A 16,205-nucleotide genomic window follows, 5' to 3' on the forward strand; every position below is an offset into this window, starting at 1 on the left:
CGATGGGACTCCAAAATCTTGTCAACAGATTTGTGTAATACTTCGACGATCAGGGCCTGGTCTTTAACCACTCTAACACTAGGTTTTCGGACCATAAATCCACATAAGACTTTTACAGGATCCATCTCACTGGAAGGGGAACCACTAGAAAGAGTTCATGAGTTCACCTATCTAGGTATAACCCTCACTAGGAACATGAGCTGATACGCCTAGGTCAGGAAAAGTGCTTTAAACCTAACACACCAGGCTGCTGCAATCGTAAAACTCTATACAGCCTCCAAGACCAAACGTATTCCACCTGCACTTAAGGTATATAGGGCCATGGCAGAGGGCAGAGCACACTGCGGGCAGAGGTTTGGGGCCCCTCGACCTTGGGTGAGCTGGGAGTTGCAGAGAATAATTTTCTTAGGGACTTAGCTAACTTACCTAAAAGTATGCCCCTTATACCACTTTGACGGGATATGGGTCTTACTCCAATGACAAACAGTTAAGGCCCCTGCTATTTTGGTGCAGGTTGAAGTATACACCAGCTCTGGATGACTACCACAGTGGCCTTGGGGACTGGTTGTACTGGACAAGCTGAGCAAGATAAAAATGGATTAGCTATGTATACAACATGCTGATTAATCTTGTCCTTGGTGGATACTGGTCTGATAACAATTACCCCCCCCAACATTCTAGGCACGCTCTTAAAGAGGCATTTTGGGGTTGGAAATGGGAGTAAGAAATAAGAAATTATTTTTGAAGTTCTCTTTCTTCCACTTTAAACCCTATGTCGAATTTGAGCCATTCCTTGATTACTTACTGACCCCGGATGCAAGACCACTGTACCTCAAGTTCTGTTATGGAACACTCCCCTTATTGTCTTTCTATTCAAAAAATGGAGCTCCTGCCCGGATACGTCTAAGGTGTGCCCAGTATGCCTGCAAGCTGAAGAAAGACAATTTCACTTAATTTTCTTTTGTCCTGGCTATGTCTGCCCAAGGAAAAGTTGGAGCCTTCCAATCTGTAAGCTCCTTGGCTGTAGAGAGTACATACAGATGCTCAGGCTCCTCCTTAAGGATACTAGAGAGGCGGTTGAATATGCGGTCGCCAGATGTTCCCATTGGAGATGGGCTATTAAAGCGAAGACGCTGACAACTATCAGTTGAGCTTAGTAATAGTTTGACCCTCTAACTTAGTCAACTTCCTTCTATTGTCTTGTACTTTGCCTTTGTACTGTAAGAGGTGGATAAGTATACAGAGGTGAATTTTTAATCCTTCTGTGACCCGAGTTCTTTGTTGTACATATTCTTGTATAATATTTTAGTTTCTATGTGCCATCATTCTTTGTTTTATGGCTATTTTATAGCAGTTTTATTTAAACTTATTTAAGGTCTTATGTATATTTATTTTGTCATTTTACTTTGATGTTATGTCTTTTCTCTGTGCTTGTATGGTTGGAACAACCGAATAAAGCATTTTGACTGACTGATTAATCAAACTGTCAATTCCTTCACTAGAAAGTACAGACTTCCGCTGAAGTACCTTCACCTCTGGGAGGCTGGTTGTCAGGCAGACAACAGCACTGGTCATACAGCAGCCTTCTTAGTGCAGACGCGTGGTCGCTGGCTATCCCAGCTTTTACCTTCCTTCCTTGGTCAACAAGAATTTTAAACTTCTACCAAGTGGGATGGTTCGGGTTCCTCTTTCATACACATTTCCCAGACAGGGGAAGGAGCTCCACTGCCCAAGGGTTCAGAACCGGGTTGGGTTGGTTTGTTTTTCAAATGTTTTCGGGCTGATCCTCAGGCACACCTTTTGTGCAAGGTGATGGCCCTCACGTAATGTAGCAATAGGCTAAAGCTGCAATAAAGAACTAGATATCTGCACCTGGCTGTCATCAACCTTCCTGAAGTAACTATCCGGGAAAGACAAAAGAGTAGGCCCTGCCAAGAAAAACAAACTCCCTCACTTTAAACAGTAACTGCAGACATACGCCTCATCCCGACCATCTACCAAATGACAGAAATTGAACGGGAGCCTTATTAGCCAAAGGCTAATTAGTTTTTCCTGTGCACTAAGGGATGCTCTGTATCCATCCTCCCTCACTGCAGTTTGGGGTCTCCACCTTTCAACCACAGGGATGCAAGCAACACCTTAGTACCGTATTGGGTAGCTGTCTTCATTCTCATTTTACCATACTAAGCCAGGGGAATGCAAAATGGACCCTAATGGTTCAAGCACTAAAAGCACACACAGTCGTACTACCATACTTGTGCTATACATTTGCTGCACATACATCCACGCAGAATGTCAGCGTAAGGTTCTGGGAGTTCACATAATGAAGAGCCAGTAGACCACACTACCTTGACAAAGAAAAAGGTTCAGTCACACTAAAGATACACAAAACACGGTAACCTGCCACCAGCGCGGTATAAGAGGTCCACAGGATTGGGAAAGTATTCCAATGCCCACTTTAAAAGCATATTTGGTGCGCTCACCCAGCTGATAGAACAGGTTATGGAACTCTTATTACCAGGGACAGGCCTATGCCTCTGTATACATTCTAGATTAGCACAGCACCACTGCCAAACAAAAAGTCAGGATGCCAGTTTATCAAGCCGCCAAGCACTGAGGGCACGAGTTTGACATTTTATCATACAGGGAATATTCTGTCCCAACAGGGCTCAGAAGAGCTTCATTAAACAAAAGCAAGGGCTCTGTTGTTGCTGCGAGTAGTTTTAACATTTTCATCAGAATATTAGATTTTACTTCTGCAAAAGACAAAAAGCAATTCCAAGGCTTCCTCCGTCTTCCAATGACTGTCACAAAAAAGACCAACCCTCCTCCAACTAGGCAGGGCCGGAGGGGTAGGAAATGTTCAGGCTACTGGCATTTTACAAGTTCTAGAAGAGACCAGTATTGTTAGGTGGAAGGAGGTGATCAGCTTTTGAGTCATCCCCATTCTTCCAGCTATAGTTCTTATCCCCCATGACCAAGGAATCTGAATCTTAACTGACAATCTCATCCAAGAGCGGTGATCCTCTTCCAGTGGACTTTAGCCAACTGGATCTATATAAATTTAAGTCTGCAGATGGAACTTCTGAATGGGACATTACTCACATTATGTTTGCAGTTAGTAAGCAGAAATTTAGAGCTGAAGTAGGAAAAGCAAAGGGTCCCTGAGAATGGGGATGTAAAATGCAGTGAAATCGCTCAAAATCAGAGCTGTGTTACTACTCATACACTCCACATAGTTGTGTGTGCCCTGGAAATACATACTAACTCCTGAAGGAGGAGAAAGTGTGTTCCAAGATGTGAATGCCCATTGATCATGCAGTGTAGGGGAAAGGGGTATCACTAACAGGATAAATATGTTCCTTGTTGAGAAAAAGAACAATATGGAACAGTAAATGTACAAATTACGTGTACCAATTAGGCCTGGGAGAAATGTTAACCACGCCGCAGTAATCAAAGTAATTTTGATATATTTGTGTTACTCTTGTGATGTGAAATTACGCGCTTAGGCCAGTTTGGGGCAAAATGCCCTAATTTGATCCAAAATGTTTCCCAAGAGTAGAGAGGTACAGGGCGTGATTGGCTGCTGGCTTCAGCTACTGCTCATGTTCTGTTGTATTTAGCGCTATTTTCTTAGCGCAAAATTTATCCTCAGGTTGATCTAGATGAGAAGATTCATTTTGTGCTACGAAAACAGCACTAAATGCAGGGCTACGCTCATGTCCTTCTAGGGAAGTTTTGCTATAATTTGCCATAATTATGCAACGGCAAATTATGCCCACCCCTAATATAAAAACTTTAGCAGGGTAACAGAAATAGTAAGTATTGAAAGGGAGTATGCAAAAAAATAAAATCTCCCAGAAATAATGACCCTATACACATCTTAACCTCAGGTCTATAATTAGTAAATATACGGCTTTTGAAAAATGATTGTGAATCTGCCCTATCCTACAAGATTCAGAACGTGCTCTCAAACAAGATAGACCACATAACGCTTTTGATTAAAAGCTGGAGTTGAATAAGTGCTGATCTTACAGTAAGGTATCCAGGATGATGCTGTTAGCTTGGGTTGATGATGGAGATCGGTGGTTCGCATACATTTCCACTGACGAGGTGTGAACTGAGTGATCCACTAAATGGCCAACTGAAGACGGCCTAGGGCGGTTTCCTTCTTGAGTGAAGGCAGAAGTCCGACTGCGAGGAAAATAAAATAAATAAGGAAAGTTTCTGACAGAAATTGTTTAGCATCAAAAAAATCTTTTTTCAGCAATTTGCTGGATCCACAAAATGGAAAGTCCACCCATAGTTTGTTGAGTATACTTGACTTATAACAGTTATTAAACATTCTTTAAGATTGTATCCTCTTTGTGCATCCTGCAACTATATTTTTTAAAGCCTTCTACTTTTTAACCCACTTTGTCTATGTTTCCTCACACTCAAGCCAAGTCATCCGTCAGCTAAGAGAAGCCTCTATCATCCACTTATTCAAGGCGTCCTCTAGGCTTTCGGTTGAATGCGGAAGGGGAAGTGGTAAACATCAACAGGCATAGAAGGATGTTTTAGAAGGAGAGGGAGGCTTCTGTTTTAAAGGATGGCATGTGGTGTTTGGTAAGGAGGCTGGTCCTTTGATAGAATCGGGTAACACAGCAATCTACTGCCCTACCCTGCAAAAGGAGTGACCCTTATTTGAGCCTTTCTGCTTTAACTGCCTTATAAGCAGAAAAAAGAACAAATCAGCAAATACACACTCTACAGACCTGTGTGAGCATATTCCAATAACTGTTCTGTTCTCATATTGTGCTGAGCCCCTTGATTTGCTCCACTTCACCTTACAACTTCACTACGTCATTGGAGAAAAAGAAAATCTTTGGAAACAACAAATAAAGTCTTGTTCAGAAACCATAAGGATAATGTTACTTACCCAGTAAGCATCTGCTCTTGGCATGCAGAGCTGTAGATTCACATGCTTTGCATACTCCTGCCATTTAGTGTTGGGTCCGGATGTTTGCACTTCGTTTTTCTTCGAAGAAGTCTTTCCAGTCACAAGGTAGGTGACTCCTCCTTTCAGTCACAGTGTGCATTGGCATCGACTCCATTGTTAGATTGTTTTTCCGCAGAGGGTGAGAATGGAGTTAGTAAGTAAAGAATAGAGATGTCCATGCGTATGTATATAGAGTAAGAGAGAGAACTGCAACAGGCACAGGTACCCGGGGAGGCGGGTGGGCGCATGTGAATCTACAGCTCTACATGCCAAGAACAGATGCTTACTGGGTAAGTCACATTATCCGTTCGAGGCATGTGAGCTGTAGATCACATGCTTTGCATAGATTATACAGCAGTATCCTCCCAAAGTGGTGGCAAACATGTAGCTGTTGGGGTTGTCTGAAAGAGTGTTCTAAGTACTGCCTTTTCCACATAAGCTTGTTGTCTTGCAAACACATCTACACAATAGTGCTTGGTGAATGTGTGCGGTATACACTATGTTGCAGCTTTACAAATGTCAACTATGGGGATGTTTCCTAAGAAAGCCATAGTAGCCCCTATTTTGCAAGTGGAATGCGCTCTAGAGGGTATTGTTAAAGTTCTCTTTGCTTTTACATAACAAATTTGAATGCATTTAACAATCCATCTGGCAATACCGACTTGGATACGGGATTCCCCTTGTATGGTGGAGCAAAAGCAACAAAACGTTTGTTTAGTTATATGAAATGATTTTGTTGTTTGAATGTAAAATAAAAGGGCTCTTCAAACATCTACAGTGTGTAGAGCTCGTTCTGCCACTGAATCAGGATGAGGAACGAATACAGGTAACTCAACAGACTGATTGATGTGATAGCCAGACACTACCTAAGGTAGAAACTTGGGGTTAGTACGAAGGACCACTTTGTCTCAGTGAAGTTGGAAAAAAGGTTCTTCTATGGTTAGTGCCTGTAGTTCACCCACTCTCCTCAGTGAAGTGATTGCAATGAGGAAGGCGATTTTCCAGGAGAGAGACTGTAGTTCACATTTATGCATGGGTTCAAAAGGTGGGCCCATTAATCATGTGAGGACAAAGTTAAGATTCCACACGGGGTAGGTGGAAGTCTTGGTGGGATAACTCTTAAGTCCTTCCATGAAAGTTTTGATTACTGGCACTCTAAAAAGAGATAAGTGTTGCCTATTTTGTAGATATGCAGCTATTGCAGCGAGATGTAGTCGGACAGAAGTGTAAGCTAACCCCGACTGCCGCAAGTGTAACAGATAACAAATGATATTTTGTATTGAAGCATAAAGAGGATTGTTATTATTGCAATAGATAACAAAACATTTCCATTTAGCCCCATAAAATGCTCTTTTAGTAGGCCTTCTGGCCTCTCTAATGATGTTCATACATTCTGGTAGGAGATTTAGATAGTCAAACTCTATGATTTCAGGAGCCAGATCGCGAGGTTCAGTTGTTTGGGATCTGGGTGTCTGATTTCTTCATGGTTCTGTGTGGGGAGACTGGATGTGATGTACAGTTTTTGATGTGGAACAAGTGACATCTTCAATAAGGTTGTGAGCCAAGATTGACGTGCACATGTGGGAGCTACTAGGATAAGTGTGAGGGATGTTTGCCTGAGCTTTTGAACCACTTATGGAATGAGTGGGCAAGACGGAAAAGCGTAGGCAAATATCCCTGACCAGTTCATCCATAGTGCATTGCCTTCAGAGAGCGGGTGTGTGTACCTGGACACGAAGTTTGGGCATTTTGCGTTTAGGTGTGTGGCAAAAAGATCTATTTGAAGGACTCCCCAACTTTGAAAGTATGGGAGGAAAACTTGGGGGTGAAGTTCCCATTCGTGGATTTGCTGTCTCTGTCTGCTGAGAAGATCGGCAACTTGATAGTTCACTTCTGGGAGGTGCTCTGCTAGGAGATAGATTTTGTGGTGAATGGTCCTGTTTGTGTATATAATACACGGATATCATGTTGTCTGTACGAACTAGGAATGCTTTGCAGACCAGGTGAGTCTGAAATGCTAGAAACGCCGCTAGCAGCTCTAGATGATTTATGTGGAGAGTTTCTTTTGCGGTTGACTCCACAGTCCTTGCACTGTGTAATGTTAAACATGAGCCCCCCAATCAGTGAGGTATGCATCGGCTGTTAGCATGGTCTGTGGAACTGGGTCTATGAAGGGCCGTCCTTTTTTATAAATTTTGTGGGTTCCACCACCGCAGAGAGAGATGAGTATGGCCGCTTACCAACACTAGATCGGTTAAAAGACCCCGTGATTGGTTCCACTGACTTGATAACCATTCCTGGAGGGGACGTAGGTGAAGCCTGGCATGATGAACAATCATGATGCAAGAGGCCATCATTCCCAGCAGTTGCATTTACACTCTAGCTGGTAGTGAGTGAGTGGGCTGAAACAGAAGAACTAGAGCCTGAATACTTCAAATTCTGGCTGCACTGGGAAAGGCTAGAGCCTTCTGAGTATCTAAAGTGGCTCCTAAATATGGTTGAGTGTTGGAAGGTTGAAGATGCGATTTCAACACATTGACCTCGAATCCCAGTTGGTGCAGCAACTGCATTGTCCAGTGAATAAGTTGGAGACCCTTTGGATACATACTGGCTTTGATGCGCCAGTCGTCCAAGTAGGGGAAGACATGAATGTGTTGTCTTCTTAGGTGAGCAGCGACCACTACCAGACACTTTGTAAAGACCTTGTGAGCTGTGGTGACTCCAAACGGGAGTACTTTGAACTGGTAATGATGCCCTGCATCCACAAATCTGAGAAATTTGCGATGAGCGGGATGTATTGGAATATGGAAGTAGGCGTCCTTTAAGTCTAGAGTAGACAGAATGTCGCCCTGTTGTAGGAGTGGGAGCACCTGTTGAAGTGTTGTCATATGAAAATGGTCTGATAGAATGTAAAGATTTCATTCTCTGAGGTCCAAGATGGGCCTGAGAGAACCGTCCTTCTTGGGTATGAGAAAGTAAAAGGAGTATACACCCGACCCGTGGTATTGTACTAGTAAGGGCACTATAGCGCCTTTTAAAAGGAGAGACTGAACCTCTTGTTTGAGGAGATGTAAGTGGTCCGGTGACAGTTTGTGTGAACGTGGAGGGATGTTTGGAGGATAGTTGGTTAACTCCAGGCAATAACCAGAATGAATAATTCCCAGTACCCATTTGTCTGTAGTTATTGACTGCCGGATGGGCAGGAATTGTGAAAGATGTCCCCTGACAGTTGTTAAATGGTCGGGGGGGGGGGTGTAGGCAAGTCACTGTTTGGTGTTGGAGGCGAGTGTGTTTGAACCTCTGCCCCTACCCTTGCCATTGTTGCCTCTGTACCCACCTCTGAAGAAACCCTAAGAAGCAGAGGACTGATTGTTGCCTTTGTAGGTGGTAGAGACAGTGTCCTAGGAGGTGTTCTTGGATCCTCCACGATAGGTCGCCGAAATGAACCACGACCTGAAGGTGACTGAAGGGCTCCCATAGAATGATGTGTCTACTACAGGGCCAAAGAGGTGCTGGTTGTAAAATGGTGTGTTAAGGATAGAAGCTTGAACCTCTGGTTTAAACCCTGAAATGCGTAAACAGGCATGCCTTCTTAATAGGAAGCTGGTGTTGATGGCTCTAGCCGCAGTGTCAGCCGCATCTAAAGCGCACCTGATGGAATTGTCCGAGATGAGCTTTCCCTTCCGCACTAGGTCTTGAGCTTTGGACTTGTGCGCATCAGGCAGAAACTGGGGCAATTGCAACATTTCATCCAAATGCGCCCTATCGTACCTGTCTAAAAGTGCCTGGGTATTGGTAATGCAACAGAAATTTGCAGCTTGGGAGGCTACTCTTTTTCCAGAGGCATCTATCAACTTAGACTCCTTGTCTGGGGGTCGAGCATCTCCTGGGGGTTTGGGAATTGGCCCTTTTCCGTGAATTGGAAACAACTAAAGAATCTAATGGTAACTGCCCCCTGATGTTAGCTGGATCTGTTGGTGCAGATTTATATTTTTTGTCTACCCTAGGGTTAAGGATACGTGCCCACACAGGATCATTAAAAAAATTCATCCACATGTCTAAGCATATCCTTGAGCATGGGAAGTGTGCGAGAGGATTTTTGGGAACTACTAAGTGTTTTGAAAAGGAAATCTTCTTCTAGGGATTCCTTGTGTATCTGGAGCCCCATGGTAATTAGCAGCTCTACAAAAGAATTCTATATATCCTACACTGCCGTCACATCAATTTCTGCAGCTGGGCTGAAGTCGCCGACGGACCAGGGAAAGGTGAGTAGGCCGTCGGCAACTGCCTAGGCTCCTCCGGAGCCGAGGGTGTGGCACCACCAGCACCCTCAGCCGTGTCGCGCGCTACAGGTTAGGGGAAGGCAAACAGCAACACCACTTCTTCGACTTCTTGTGCTTAGTCTTACCTAACCCCGAGTGTGAAGACTTCGTCGAACGATAGTGGTGGCTCCGCGACCAGTCCCTCGACCTCCAAAGGGACCGGGAGCTTGTACGGCACAGAGCCGACTCCCGGGCCTCAAGTAACTTTTGGGACTGCTCCTGCAAAGATTTCGGAGCCATGGCCCGGCAGTCGGGGCATGACGAGGGGTCGTGGTAGTGCCCCAGGCAGTAGAGACACTTGTGATGCAGGTCTGTCACCGACATCATGCGGGGACAATCCTCGCAAGACTTAAAACGGGCATCCATATACACCAGGATTCACAGACACAAAAGAACAGAGACAAAAAGTCCCAAAAATCTCAATGAAAAATTGACTGGGGTACCGCTCTCTCCAGATCTGCGCTTGCTGGCGCGGAAAAAGAAAGAACTAACATCAGCGCACGAGGGCAGCGTCTAAGTAGCTGCAGTGACGTCATACCGGCGATCACGACGCCTACGACTGAAGCACGAAGCCACCTTCCAACGTGCAGGGGTACTGCTGAAAAAAACTTTCCGGATCCAGTCTGACGCCTGGGGATTTTTTAAGGTAAGGAAACTATCACTAACGTGTCTCTTTCAGATCCTTATTTGTACATCGATTGCTGCATCCTTCCCAAACACATATCTTACACAAAGTATCTTCCAAGATCGCTCTCTGATCATTCCCTAGTTATCCTACGCCTAAACATCCCCAAATGCACATTAGCTTATCAAGAATGGTGATTTCCTCACACCCAGTGAGGGCAGACTATTTTACAGCTATTGACAGTACCCTAAGAGAACTCTTATGGGAGGGAAAACTACCTCAATACAAAGGTGGACGACAGGTAGGTACAATGGGGGAATAGCCCTTCCGGATATAAAAAGATAATACTGAGAAATCATACTACTTGAAAAGGGTTTGGGATTTGTCCCCACACCCAAAGAAGACCCCTTTAGGTTACACCAAGAACTTCACCAGTTCTTTCGAAAAGTCAGACTGAAGGCTTTTTTTCAAGGAAAACCGGACAACCCCCCTACTGAGACGGGTCTGAAGAAACCTTCGAAGTTTACCCCTACAACAGCTATGACACCTCATGAGGTCCTTACTTATGAACAAGCCGTCCTCAAAGATGTAGGAGCTTTAAATCAGAAGCGACCTTATGACAATCTATCCAAAGAAGAAAGAACTATCCTCCGAACCATCACCGAAGATCAGGATATTATAATCAAACCAGCAGACAAAGGCAGAGCAATTGTCATTCAGAACCAGGATACATATGACAGAGAATGCACCCGCCAACTGGTTAACACCACATACTATGAAGTAATCACAGAGGATCCCACTAAACGCCTTTCGACCCGGATTAAGAGCATGGTCAGCGAGGCATCAACTGAAGGCTGGATCTCACAACAGGAAGCTAATTTCCTCACGACAGAAGACCCTCGGACCCCGTACTTTTACACACTTCCAAAGATCCATAAGGGGGTCACCCCCCCTCCCGGCCGTCCGATTGTCTCTGGCATCAACTCTGTACTAGAACCACTAAGCAAGTTCTGCGATTTTTATCTACGCCCTTTAGTGAGTCAGACTCCTACCTATCTGAGAGATACTACAGAGGTTCTTAATCTTATTGAACTCTTTCCTGATGCAGACAAAATTGACTTCCTAGTGACCATGGACGAGGAAGCCCTTTACACGAACATACCGCAGGACGCCACATTGGAAGTACTAGAGAACACCCTCCAGAACATCAAACCATGGCCCTTCATAACTCCCATTCCATTTATCTGCGACTGTGCTTCCCTGGCTCTCAAAGAAAATTTCTTTGCCTTTAAATCACAACTATTCCATCAAATACAAGGCACGAGCATGGGAAGCACATTCGCGCCGAGTCTGGCATGCCTTTACATGGCCCATTTTGAAGAACGACACATTCTAGGAGATAACAACCCCTTTAAGGAACACATTCTTCTATGGCGTCGTTACATAGACGATGTAATCTTATTTTGGCGAGGGAATGAAGAACAATGCATCGAATTCTGCAATTGGGTCAATACTCTTAACCCATATTTAAAATTCACAAGTACAAGATCACGTCAAAAAATCCCCTTTTTGGACCTCCTCAACTCATTAGATAATGGTTGTCTTCACACTACTAATTACAAGAAGCCGACAGACAGGAACAATCTCCTGATCTACGACAGCCACCACCCCAGGGCACTCAGAAACAATCTTCCGGTTGGCCAATTCTTACGTCTCCGGAGGAATTGCGACACTATCAAGGAGTTTGAGATACAGTCTGATCTTCTCAGACACAATCTGGAAAAACGACATTACCCCAGTAACATTATTCGTCAAGCTCAAAAGAGAGCCAGAAACAGCCCCAGGGCAGCTCTCCTCGAAATAAAAGAGAAATCTGAATTAGACACCATGACATGTGTCACCACATTTACTCCCAGCTCCAACAGTGTACAGAGGGTGATCAAGAAACATTGGCCAATATTGAATTCAGGTTCTTTTGAACCAGGCCCGCCACCTCTCTTTGCATTTAAACGTACGCAGAATTTAAGAGACCACCTGGTACATACTAGGCCAAAACTACAACCCATACATCAATCCACACTATGGTCCTTACCACCAGTAGTAGGCCATTACCCCTGCGGCTCCTGTTCAACATGTGCAGAAACCACGATTTCAAAAGAAATCGATTTGGGCCTAACTACACCTTGGCGCCAAACCAGACACACGAATTGTAATACGACTAACTGTGTTTACACTATAGTCTGCCCATGTAACAAGAGGTACGTGGGTATGACCACAAGAGCAGTTAAAATTCGCATAGGGGAGCACAAAAGCACCATAAGACGAGGCAAAACTAATACAAAATTATTGACACACTTTGCAGAACAAGGACACACAGCGAATAGCTTAAGATGGACCATCATTGTCTCCAATCCCTACTGGACAAAACACACTCTGTTCAGACAGGAACAACGATGGGTCCACAGATTGAGATGCGACACCAGGGGCCTGAATGACGAAATTCCATGGGTTGAGCTAACGTGACACCCTATTTCGACATTGAATTTGTGCTTGCAGATGATAATCAGATGGTAGCTTGACAAACGTAACACCATATCCCTATCCGGGACTTCCCTTAAATCCCATCTTATGCATTAAACATGATACACACCCCAATGCACGAAAAAACTAGTAAGACGAGAAGACACTTTCTGTAATACAAACGCAACTGTCTAAAGTATTTAATACACGCAACGTATTCACGCCATTCTCTGTCGCCGTATTACCACCACGCCCTCAGCGCTTCTGAGGACATACACCTCTGAGACATCTTCTCTCATTAGACACTTTTTTTCATTTCAGTATTGCCAATAACTTTATTGATGTCTCTTTGTGAACGTAAGACCGAATCTTTACGATCGCGTTTACATTTTTTCGCGTCGTACACGCCCCCGGCTGCCATGACAACGGATTACTCATTGCCACAACGTAATTCTTCGGCACCAAGTAACTCCCGTGATCACCATGGCAATAACACACATTACGCCACCACGTCATCTTGTGGCGTCACAGAATTCCCAAAATCACCATGACAACAATACACGCAACGTCATGACATCACTTTTCGGCGCCTTCGAACCGCCCCATCCTGTAACTCAGCACTAATGAGGAACATACTTAAGAAGCACGTCCTTGCATTCTCCCTCATCCATTCCAGCGCTGTACGGAGGAGGGGTAGGTTTCCACACCCGGGGCGAACGAGCACTCGTGAGTATTCACTTGTAACGAAGAGGTGAGCTCATGCGCTCTGACTCCTTTGACATTTTGACAGATACCAATGTCCTCTGTTTCCCTTTATCAGTCTCTCTTTCTGCCAACTCCGCGTTGCTGACGGAGCCCATTCCCTATACTTTAAGGGTAGGCTATATCTTGTTTTTTCGTTTTGTTCATTTTTTTCATCATTATTAGTGTTTCATTATAGAGATGTACTTTCCGTCTCCTTTACAACCGCGATAGTAATAGAAGCATTTACACGGTGCCGTCGGAGATTTTTCTTTTTACACAGGCTGCTGGCCGCTCATGGGGTTACCTTTGTATGGCACACGATTACTGTAGATTGACAAAACATAACTCGCACCCCACTATAGCGGTCTCCTGCACCATGTTGTAGACTTTTCCGACATTAGGTCATTTTACCTGCATGTAATCATTAGAAGCATGGTTTGAATATACACTCATTGTGCTGGTTTACATTGTAATCACAACATACAATGTATAATGATTACAAGATGCTATGTTTTCTTTTTTTCCCTCTCCTCTGTCCATATGTGTGTCTCTTTTGTTTTTACCTTACCAGGTTGGGTAAAGGTTTCCAAATAAGAAGGAGTACCTACCAGCGTGAGGACGCTGTATTCCCATACTATTAAGGTACCACAGGTTCACAGCACAGCACCTTATTGAAACCTGTTTCGAATATTCACATTTGTTTCACTCAACTTTATATTTGGTCCTGACGAAGCGCATTGGGATCCCTTAACGACCCACTCTAAAGCGCGAAACATGTTGACCCCCTATCAGTAGGACTTCCACTCACTATCCTGAGAGCAGCAGTTATTTTCACACCTACCCTCTATATCTTTTTTTCAAAGAGGAGCTCCAGGATTATTATTTTTAACTTTTACTAGGTAGAGCTGTGAATAAAGGTCTTGGACTCTATCCAGTAATTTTTAACGCACCACCCACCTTCCTCCAAATAGGCCCACACACCCCCATGCACAACTGCGGCGTCTCCAACAAAAAGATCTCCGACAAAGAGCCCTCTTGCGGGGCCCGTGGGGGACTGCAGCGCCACCCCCACGAGGAGCAACGCCCTATGATGAAGCAGGACACTCGAAAGGGTGTGTGAGGGCACTATATTCTAAAGGAGAAATTCCCCACACTCTATCCTACCCAACCACGCCTTGAGAGCACACACAACCTTCTTAGTCGTGTCTTTAGGAACAGTTACCCTCTCAATATATACACGTGATTCTGAGGGAGCACGGGTACTGGACCTATTTCTAATTATGCTCCCGGTCCCCCCCCTCTTTATGTAGTATGAAACTCAACTCACAGCCATAAATTAATGTTTATATAGACCACAGGGAGATCCGGGGTTTAATATGGACAGATGGCTGCTCCCAGGGGGAAGATTTCTGGGCGCGCTCTACGCCAATCCCTCCAAACAAACTGTCGGGACCAACGGGACACGCTGTCCAGGTTTGGCAAACAGCCACGGCGAGTCTGGGCTGGGAAGATAAGATAACCTTGGCCACCCCACTTTGGGACGCTGCACTGCTGGGCAATCTACGCAACACTAAAGGCTTCGTCCGATGGGACTTGATTAACCCTGAGCGTAGTTCGTGAAGTAGCACTTCGCGAAGCTACGCAAAGTGCAGTTCGCACTACGCGAGCTACGCGTAGCACTTCGTGAACTGCGTAGTACCTTGTTCACACTGTGCCAGTGCGGACAAGCAACCGGCACTGTGCAATCATTGAAAATTGCATCTTGCACAGTGCGAGCTGTAGTTTTCTGCTGCTCGAGTAGATTTTAACTCGAGCGGCAACTTGCTCAACGCGAACTGGTAGTTTGTCTTCGCGAGCGGTCGCGACCACTCGCGACCACTTGCAATGAGAAACCTGACCTCGCCGGGAGGTTTATTTTCCATGCTCGCGATCGCCAACTTGATGTTGCTGATCGCGAACAAGGAAAAAGTCTCGCCGGGATGTCATTTTGCTTGCTCGCGGTCGCCAACTTGACGTTGAGGACCGCGAGCAAGCAAAAAATTACCGCAACACTACGCTACGCGTGTTCGCACTGTGCTACGTGCAGTTCGCGTAGTGCGAAGTAGCGCGAACTTCGCAAACTACGCGAGCGTAGCGTAGTGCTTTGCCCAGGCTTAGACTTGATATGCATTTCCGCGGTCGGTGACCTATGGAGGGCGGGAGAAACAATTTATTTTACCCTACTACAAGAAGAAAACGACATGGTCGACACAGAACAATTCAGGTACCTACAGATTAGGCATACGCTGCAGGAGGTAATACCGAAGCGAGAGGCGCCACCAGAGTCCTCCCCATTAGAGGACAGGATACTGGACGGGAATCTGCCTGAGAAGGCAATTTCGCCGATATATAAAAAACGTGTTAATAACGTGCCTGATTCCTTACTCCGACTTAGAGCCAAATGGGATCATGATGTAGCGGTAAAGGATGAGGAGGAATGGCTCGGAGCCCTTGCTTCTCCTAGGATAAAGGCCATTTCCTCCAGACTCAGACTAGTACAGCTCAAAATCCTCCACAGAATATATCTTGCAGGACCGACATTGGTTCAAATGGGCTATCGGACTGACCCGGACTGTATTAGGAGATGTGGGCAGGAGGGCACTTTTGTACACATACTCTGGGAATGTACGGTTATCCAGGGGTATTGGGCTGAGGTTACTAGAAGTATGGAGGAAGTAATGGGTGCCCAAATGGACAGTAATATAAAGATATGTCTTCTCAATATTTGGGGCCCTACTGACCTCAACACTAAAGAGAGTATGGGTGAAACTTGGACTGATGATTGCCAAAAGGAATATAGCCAGGTTGTGGGGGGTGCACAAACCGCCGTCCTTGGGAATGTGGGAAAAGGACATGGATCATTGTATGTTCACTGAGAAGACAGTGTATGAATCTAAAGGCTGCTCAAACAAATGGACACAAATTTGCAACAAATGGAATGAAAATAGAGGAGAGATCTGTGAACCACCATTGA

At 44.9% G+C, this 16,205-nt stretch overlaps 1 protein-coding gene across 5 annotated transcripts in view; it reads right to left on the bottom strand.

The window, feature by feature from the left end:
- PTPN4 (protein tyrosine phosphatase non-receptor type 4) overlaps window positions 1-16,205 on the bottom strand; it is a 1,082,125-nt gene that overhangs the window by 603,029 nt on the left and 462,891 nt on the right. For 3 of the 5 annotated variants that reach the window (XM_085645981.1, XM_085645982.1, XM_085645980.1), the window contains exon 15: window positions 4,036-4,194. The exons of the other annotated variants lie outside the window; for them this stretch is intronic. In XM_085645981.1, the coding sequence (XP_085502107.1) occupies window positions 4,036-4,194 (159 nt within the window). The remainder of the gene's footprint in view (window positions 1-4,035; window positions 4,195-16,205) is intronic. 5 annotated transcript variants of the gene reach the window in all.

The sequence above is a fragment of the Triturus cristatus genome, chromosome 3_1, assembly GCF_964204655.1.
Source record: "Triturus cristatus chromosome 3_1, aTriCri1.1, whole genome shotgun sequence".
Taxonomy (NCBI): domain Eukaryota; kingdom Metazoa; phylum Chordata; class Amphibia; order Caudata; family Salamandridae; genus Triturus; species Triturus cristatus.